At 40.9% G+C, this 9,489-nt stretch overlaps 1 protein-coding gene across 1 annotated transcript in view; it reads left to right on the forward strand.

The window, feature by feature from the left end:
• stx1b (syntaxin 1B) overlaps window positions 1–9,489 on the forward strand; it is a 199,516-nt gene that overhangs the window by 187,560 nt on the left and 2,467 nt on the right. Inside the window, exons 8-9 of the mRNA XM_034191041.1 lie at window positions 1,987–2,124; window positions 2,209–2,319. Of these exons, the coding sequence (XP_034046932.1) occupies window positions 1,987–2,124; window positions 2,209–2,319 (249 nt within the window). The remainder of the gene's footprint in view (window positions 1–1,986; window positions 2,125–2,208; window positions 2,320–9,489) is intronic.

The following is a 9,489-nucleotide window of genomic DNA, read 5'->3' on the forward strand; positions in this document are numbered from 1 at the left end:
TGTGTGTGTGTGTGTGTGTGTGTGTGTGTGTGTGTGTGTGTGTGTGTGTGTGTGTGTGTGTGTGTGTGTGTGTGTGTGTGTGTGTGTGTGTGTGTGTGTGTGTGTGTGTGTGTGTTTGTTAATACTCTGGTATCAGCCTCACAGAATGGGTTTGATAGTTTTAGCACAATCACTCAGCCCTTTTAACAGACTGATCAGTCTGTCAGTGCTGTAGTTTATTTATAGCCTGAAACCACCTTGTTGATGTAATGTGCTTCATTTTTTTTTCTAAAAAGCACTTACAAATTGTAACTACTCTTCACTTAGGCACAGATGAGTACCTCTCCTAGTAATATTAATGAAATTTTCTCATTATTTATTTTTATTATTACATTATTATTATTGCTGTTATTATGAATTGTGTTGTTCTGTAATTTGATTGTTGGCCTTATTTCTTTTTATCTCTGCCATCAAAGTTGGAGATCATGTTTTCGTCCGTTTGTTTGTTTGTCTGTTGGTGAACAGCCTGGAGCCCACAATTTTTCATATATCATTATGAAATTTTTACTGAAAATTCATATCCTAATAGGCAAGAACTGATTCAATTTCCAAGGTCATGGGTCAAAGGACAAAGTCAGGAAAAAAGTTGGAAAATTGGAAAAATAACTATCCTTTAACATTGACTGAATTTTTTAAAACTCATAACTCTCTCAAAAAAGATAAAATTTCTTTCATATCTGAGAGCATTATGTAGGATGATATCCTTTATTGACTGACAAAATTTGATCTGGATCTAATCCAGATTACAGATTTTGTGGCTATTTAAATTTAACTTTGAAAACCCCATTTAATGTATATTTTACATTGTATCTTAATCAAACATGCCCCAGTCTCTCTCGTTTTTGAATGTGAGGTACAGACTGGCACTCACTTTCACCTGACAAAGTTTGATCCAGATCTGATCCGCATTGTGGATTTAGTGGACATTTGAATATAATATTGAAAAGCCCATTTGGTGTACATTTAGGGAATAACCCTTTTGTGTCCGATGATTTGCGGACATTCATGCTGGTTATACGGTCGCATATTGAGCTTTACCATCTTTTTACGTTTTGGGTTTCCTGGGTTTACTTTTTACCATTGCCGGTAGAAGCAGTATTACTGGTAAAAACGGATATTTGCGACCGTAATCCAGCATGAATGTCCGCAAATCATCAGACACAAGAGGGTTATTCCCATTCTAATCCAATTCTATCGTTTGCATGGTTTATTTTTCTGTAGGTAATTCGGTCGGCAAGGCTTACCGTCGAGGCAGCATCGCACCAACAGCAGTCAGGGCGCGGAGTAATCCATCAAATGTGAAAATCCATCAAATGTGAAGCGCTAATTCTGTATCAGAATCCACATCAATATCACCCATTTACGCATCGTTGTCACTACGCGACTTTCTCTCGCTCTGAGCTGACACTGCCATTATTGACATCTGCGTAGCAGCGCGCCATTAGTGTGCGGAGTCAAATATTTTGCCACCCCACCCTACACCCAGTAGTATACGGTCTGAAATCTCACATGAATAAAAAATCAGATTTGCAGAAAAAAATGTAATTGGACTACAATTTGCATTATTATCGCTCTCATTTGTGGCAATGAGGTGCAAACTGGCACTCTCAATAAATAGACTTTGATCCACATCTGATCTGTATTGCAGATTTAGCGGATATTTGATTCTTTTTAACACTGAAAAGCCCTTTTGATCTATATTTTGTTTTATAATTTAGCTTATGAAAAGCCACTTGTGACAGGACTTTGACCTTGAAAATTTTTTCCAAGGTAAAAATTTGTGGAATTTTAAACTGGTGTTGGCTGAGGTTTGCACTTGTAATAGCGCCGTGCTCTTGTTTGTTTGTTTGTTTTTTTATGGAAGTTAGTGTGTTCTTTTTTAGTTTCATGATTTAGCTACATTGTAAATTTGTGTTTGTGTGTTTTAAAACCTGTCCAACATCACAGATCAAAATGGACTCTCAGATGACCAAACAGGCCCTGAATGAGATTGAAACCCGACACACCGAGATCATCAAACTGGAAAACAGCATCCGTGAGCTTCATGACATGTTTGTTGACATGGCCATGCTGGTTGAGAGTCAGGTACGGGCCGCGTCTTCACTTACAAAACAAACAAAGAACAGCTCCTGCTTTTCAAAATGCCAATGAAGGTTTTGTTTTTGACAGGGAGAGATGATTGACAGAATTGAGTACAATGTGGAACACTCCGTCGACTATGTGGAGCGAGCCGTATCTGATACCAAGAAGGCCGTCAAATACCAGAGCCAAGCTCGCAAGGTAACAGCAAGCAGCCAACCCCAAGCATGTGCAGCAGAGAACTCAACTACAAATCCCAGAATGCATTCAGACTTCTGAATGGCTTTAATGTTTTGGAGCAGTTCAGGTCCCCCCCCCCAAACTTCAGAACTTTGATGTCACAGACATTGAACAGTTTGATTTCACAAACTGCTGCAGATATGGAAACTACACATGCACCATGACTCACCATCGTGCACACCATGAAATTAAAGCTGCATTTAAAACCTCCACCAAGGAGGTTATAGTATAGCAGATAACTGAAACCATACTTCAAATGGTGATACAATCACCAAATTCAGCACAAATATACTGTAGACATTACGGTTTTGAAAAAAAAAAAACGGCTGGCCACTTGAATTTTCAGTAGACAGCCAGGTAGGGGTCAATTGAAGAATTACACATTTAGAAATGCTCCAATCAAATTGAAAACTACACCACTATCAGGTCTGGGTGACAGGTTAGGCTGGACGCAAATGCAGGACTCTGATAACAAGCTCTGTAAGTAAAAGCAGTTTACTGAAACAGTAAACAGGGTCCAGTACACAGTGAGGCAGTCCAACAAGAGTAACAATACCAAAAACATCAGGCAATGGCGTGGTCGAGGATACAGGCAGGTAGTCATAACACACGTGAGGCAAGCAGGTCGAGAATACACAAAACAGAGCTGGAGAGAAGGGACTAGGTGCATCAATCCGGCGAAGTAATAAGGCAAACAGAGGAGCATAAATACACCCAGGTGATGAGGTGCTGATTGGAAGCAGGTGTGCGTGGAATGCACCAGAAAGGGGGTGTGGCCCGAGAGAGGGCCACACCCCCGTCTCAGCAGAGACGGACAAGAGAGAAAGGGACAGACAGACCCAAACAGGAAAAACCCCAGCAAGAGACTAAACATAACATAAAGTAACAGAACAATCAAACCAAAACAAAGAAAAACAGCAAACAAAAACCCAAATCCTGACAACCACATTACTTGTCTGATCATAAACATTCCAAAAAGGTATAGTTTGGACTATCTGTGATGGAATGTTGTGGAGTTATGGTGTAAAAACAGCAAGAATGGTGACAAAAGTCAGTTTCAGTTTGTACAGGGGTCAAACAATAAAGCTGCTCCAATGTTGGTAAAAAAGTGATGCAAATTATTGGGTGAGCTAATAGGATTCATAAATGGAGTAGTTTTGACAGCATTGAAAGCTTGGTCTCCAAAGTAAAGGTCAAACAAGGTCAACATCCATTGGATTCTATGACATGTGACATATTTTACTGCGTAACATGATAACTAAGCATGATACATGGTCCAAATTATTCCTTTTTAAAACCCTGTTAACCAACCAACCAGTGCCCAGGGACCAACTCCAGATGTAGAGATGCTGGCTTGGTCAGAGGCAGAGAAAGGAACAGACCCTAAATAAGCATATTTTGATTGTGGGAGGAAGCCGAAGCACCCGGAGGAAACCCACACAGACACTGGGAGAACATTCAGATTCCAGACAGAAAAGGTGGGAAACGATACCACGACCTTCTTGCTGTGAGGCACCAGTGCTAACACAATTAATCTGCATTGTATCACTCCACTCCCTTATAAATGGGTACTAGCCTCGGCTGGGGAAGTAACCTGCGTCAGATTGGCATCCTATTGAGGGGGAGTCATACATTCTCATCCACACTGGGATCTGGAGACACGTACCGTCAGCAATGGGTCTCAGGGCCTATAAAAGGCTTACATGTATCAATCAATCAATCAACTTTTTTCTTGTATAGCGCCAAATCACAACAAACAGTTGCCCCAAGGCGCTCCACATTGCAAGGCAAGGCCATACAATAATTATGAAACACAGTCTACGTCTAAAGCAACATAACCAAGGGATGGTCCAGGGTCACCCGATCCAGCCCTAACTATAAGCCTTAGCGAAAAGGAAAGTTTTAAGCCTAATCTTAAAAGTAGAGAGGGTATCTGTCTCCCTGATCTGAATTGGGAGCTGGTTCCACAGGAGAGGAGCCTGAAAGCTGAAGGCTCTGCCTCCCATTCTACTCTTACAAACCCTAGGAACTACAAGTAAGCCCGCAGTCTGAGAGCGAAGCGCTCTAATGGGGTAATATGGTACTACGAGGTCCCTAAGATAAGATGGGACCTGATTATTCAAAACCTTATAAGTAAGAAGAAGAATTTTAAATTCTATTCTAGCATTAACAGGAAGCCAATGAAGGGAGGCCAACACGGGTGAGATATGCTCTCTCCTTCTAGTCCCCGTCAGTACTCTAGCTGCAGCATTCTGAACCAACTGAAGGCTTTTTAGGGAACTTTTAGGACAACCTGATAATAATGAATTACAATAGTCCAGCCTAGAGGAAACAAATGCATGAATTAGTTTTTCAGCATCACTCTGAGACAAGACCTTTCTGATTTTAGAGATATTGCGTAAATGCAAAAAGGCAGTCCTACATATTTGTTTAATATGCGCTTTGAATGACATATCCTGATCAAAAATAACTCCAAGATTTCTCACAGTATTACTAGAGATCAGGGAAATGCCATCCAGAGTAACGATCTGGTTAGACACCATGCTTCTAAGATTTGTGGGGCCAAGTACAATAACTTCAGTTTTATCTGAGTTTAAAAGCAGGAAATTAGAGGTCATCCATGTCTTTATGTCTGTAAGACAATCCTGCAGTTTAGCTAATTGGTGCGTATCCTCTGGCTTCATGGATAGATAAAGCTGGGTATCATCTGCGTAACAATGAAAATTTAAGCAATACCGTCTAATAATACTGCCCAAGGGAAGCATGTATAAAGTGAATAAAATTGGTCCTAGCACAGAACCTTGTGGAACTCCATAATTAACTTTAGTCTGTGAAGAAGATTCCCCATTTACATGAACAAACTGTAATCTATTAGACAAATATGATTCAAACCACCGCAGCGCAATGCCTTTAATACCTATGACATGCTCTAATCTCTGTAATAAAATTTTATGGTCAACAGTATCAAAAGCAGCACTGAGGTCCAACAGAACAAGCACAGAGATAAGTCCACTGTCCGAAGCCATAAGAAGATCATTTGTAACCTTCACTAATGCTGTTTCTGTACTATGATGAATTCTAAAACCTGACTGAAACTCTTCAAATAGACCATTCCTCTGCAGGTGATCAGTTAGCTGTTTTACAACTACCCTCTCAAGAATCTTTGAGAGAAAAGGAAGGTTGGAGATTGGCCTATAATTAGCTAAGATAGCTGGGTCAAGTGATGGCTTTTTAAGTAATGGTTTAATTACTGCCACCTTAAAGGCCTGTGGTACATAACCAACTAACAAAGATAGATTGATCATATTTAAGATTGAAGCATTAAATAATGGTAGGACTTCCTTGAGCAGCCTGGCAGGAATGGGGTCTAATAAGCATGTTGATGGTTTGGATGAAGTAACTAATGAAAATAACTCAGACAGAACAATCGGAGAGAAAGAGTCTAACCAAATACCGGCATCACTGAAAGCAGCCAAAGATAACGATACATCTTTGGGATGGTTATGAGTAATTTTTTCTCTAATAGTCAAAATTTTGTTAGCAAAGAAAGTCATGAAGTCATTACTAGTTAAAGTTAATGGAATACTCAGCTCAATAGAGCTCTGACTCTTTGTCAGCCTGGCTACAGTGCTGAAAAGAAACCTGGGGTTGTTCTTATTTTCTTCAATTAGTGATGAGTAGAAAGATGTCCTAGCTTCACGAAGGGCTTTCTTATAGAGCAACAAACTCTTTTTCCAGGCTAAGTGAAGATCTTCTAAATTAGTGAGACGCCATTTCCTCTCCAACTTACGGGTTATCTGCTTTAAGCTACGAGTTTGTGAGTTATACCACGGAGTCAGACACTTCTGATTTAAAGCTCTCTTTTTCAGAGGAGCTACAGCATCCAAAGTTGTCTTCAATGAGGATGTAAAACTATTGACAAGATACTCTAACTCCCTTACAGAGTTTAGGTAGCTACTCTGCTCTGTGTTGGTATATGACATTAGAGAACATAAAGAAGGAATCATATCCTTAAACCTAGTTACAGCGCTTTCTGAAAGACTTCTAGTGTAATGAAACTTATTCCCCACTGCAGGGTAGTCCATCAGGGTAAATGTAAATGTTATTAAAAAATGATCAGACAAAGGGGAGTTTTCAGGGAATACTGTTAAGTCTTCTATTTCCATACCATAAGTCAGAACAAGATCTAAAATATGATTAAAGTGGTGGGTGGACTCATTTACTTTTTGAGCAAAGCCGATAGAGTCTAATAATAGATTAAATGCAGTGTTGAGGCTGTCATTCTCAGCATCTGTGTGGATGTTAAAATCGCCCACTATAATTATCTTATCTGAGCTAAGCACTAAGTCAGACAAAAGGTCTGAAAATTCACAGAGAAACTCACAGTAACGACCAGGTGGACGATAGATAATAACAAATAAAACTGGTTTTTGGGACTTCCAATTTGGATGGACAAGACTAAGAGACAAGCTTTCAAATGAATTAAAGCTCTGTCTAGGTTTTTGATTAATTAATAAGCTGGAATGGAAGATTGCTGCTAATCCTCCGCCCCGGCCCGTGCTACGAGCATTCTGACAGTTAGTGTGACTCGGGGGTGTTGACTCATTTAAACTAACATATTCATCCTGCTGTAACCAAGTTTCTGTTAGGCAGAATAAATCAATACGTTGATCAATTATTATATCATTTACCAACAGGGACTTAGAAGAAAGAGACCTAATGTTTAATAGACCACATTTAACTGTTTTAGTCTGTGGTGCAATTGAAGGTGCTATATTATTTTTTCTTTTTGAATTTTTATGCTTAAATAGATTTTTGCTAGTTATTGGTGGTCTGGGAGCAGGCACCGTCTCTACGGGGATGGGGTAATAGGGGGATGGCAGGGGGAGAGAAGCTGCAGAGAGGTGTATAAGACCACAGCTCTGCCTCCTGGTCCCAACGCTAGACAGTCACAGTTTGGAGGATCCCAAAAAATTGGCCAGATTTCTAGAAATGAGAGCTGCTCCCTCTAAAGTGGGATGGATGCCGTCTCTCCTAACAATGTATGATCAAATGTAATGGCCCAGTCACACAGCGATTCCTGAACGAAGGAAAAAAGTAAAAAAAAAATCACTATTCGTTGAGAAAAGGTGGACGAAAGAGGTTTTTCACCGAATAGCCTACGAAGCAACAGCATGAAAGGGATGAAAGAGGAAATGAATAAAACTGAAGCTAACGATCTTGATGCTTTAAACAAAACGCACCTGGAGCGTTTGTGTGTGCAAACACACACAGCTGGAGCAGTGTGTGTCTGCATCCCTGAGTTCCAGGATAGAGGATGACATTTTTCGGGAATTCCCGTGGGTCACGTGATTCCTGCGGAATTCCCGTGGGATGGGAGTCAAAATTTTACCAATCACGTGATTGGGATGGGATGGGAATAAAAATGAACGGGAGCGGGCAGGAGCGGGAATGCCAAAAATAGATGATGATTTTCATCTATTTAAAACAACCAAAACGCGTTCACACCGGGCGCGATCACACGCTACAAATTCACGGGGGTCGCGTGGCGACGGACGCGCCTCCTTCACCCGGTGTGTCGCTCTGCTTTTGCTGCGAAAATTCGCCCTGGTGCATCATCAAATAGGAGGAGCTTCCATTCCGCTCGCAGGAGAAAATTGTCAGTTAAGTTAACATGACGGATGTTGATCACACGAAGCGAGTTGTTGTGGAAAGCTCATTATCAGTATCATTATTTGCTTCAGGAGCTGTGTCTGGATGACGGCCGCTTTCAGCGGTCCTTCCACCTCTGCAGGACCCAGTTTGAGGACCAACTGTCCCGTTCATGCACGTACATGTAAACAATAATAATAATTAAAAAAAGAAACTCTGCTGCCTGCTGTGGGACTGCTGCTCGCTCTTCCCCCCAAAACTGTCATATTGTGTTTATAAACCAGTCACCATTTGTTTTATTATATATCTGTGTAGTTAGTTAATAAAATATTCTCCACAGATGAACTCGCTCGCACGCGCACGTAAAAAAAAACTCCGCTGCTTGCTGCTCCTCGCTCTTTCCCAAAAAACTCATCTGTGTAGTTAATTAATAAAATATTGTCCATAGACGAGTCGTTCGCGCGCACGTAAAAAAAAAACAAGAAAAAAAAAAACTCCGCTCCCCCTGCTATGGGGCTGTTGCTCGCTCCAGAAACTCTCTCATAATTGTGAAATAAAGACAAAAGAGACATAAGTTCTGCTCACAGGCTGCTACCAGATACAGGACATGTTCACATCTTCAGTCAAACTCCAGACATCTCCACGTCACTACATATTCAGTCCCTGATTGATCATCACGGCGCAAGACATACGGGAGTGGGATGGGAGTGTGACTGATTTTGAGTGGGAGCGGGATGGGATTGGGAGTCATCTTTACAGGAGTGGGACAGGATGGGATTTATTTTTTTACTCCAGTCCGGGATTGGACAGGATGGGATTTTTTTTCTGGGAGCGGGATGGGACAGGAGTGAAAATCCACTCCCGTGTTATGCTCTATTCCAGGACTCTGCACTGGGACAGAGCTCATAGCACCTGAGTCCTGGAGAAACTGCAAACAGAAGCTGTGGAGATCTGTGTGCACATTGGTGGACCCACCTGCTCTGGTTCCTCATCCAGAACAAAAGAGGGATCATCTCCTTCATCATCAGAATCCACACTGTCTGACGACACACTGCATGCTCTGTCTTGCTCCAATTTAAAAAAAAAAAAAAAAAAAAAAAAAAAAAGAAAAGAAAAATGGTGTGCCGTGGTCACTGCTGTATCACTGGATTATGTTCTAAGCCATATATATTGATTTATAACAGAAAACTGTCAAAAGGGGGAATAAATATAAGTGTAAAGATGACTGAATATATCAGAGCAGTAAGTTGATCAGTCTATGTGAACGTGCATTGACTCACACGTGCGGTTATTTCCACCAGCTGCAGCTGTTCCACAACATGAATTCTGTCTTCCAGAACAGCGTTTTATATAATCATTTGAATCATCTACCTGTTGCCACATGTACATAAGGACTGGATTGTCATTCCTACACTCATATTGTTATATTTAATAAAAAATAATAAGCACACACAGCAGCTGCTGCTGCTGCTAATGCTG

The sequence above is a fragment of the Thalassophryne amazonica genome, chromosome 16 (assembly GCF_902500255.1).
Source record: "Thalassophryne amazonica chromosome 16, fThaAma1.1, whole genome shotgun sequence".
Taxonomy (NCBI): Eukaryota; Metazoa; Chordata; class Actinopteri; order Batrachoidiformes; family Batrachoididae; genus Thalassophryne; species Thalassophryne amazonica.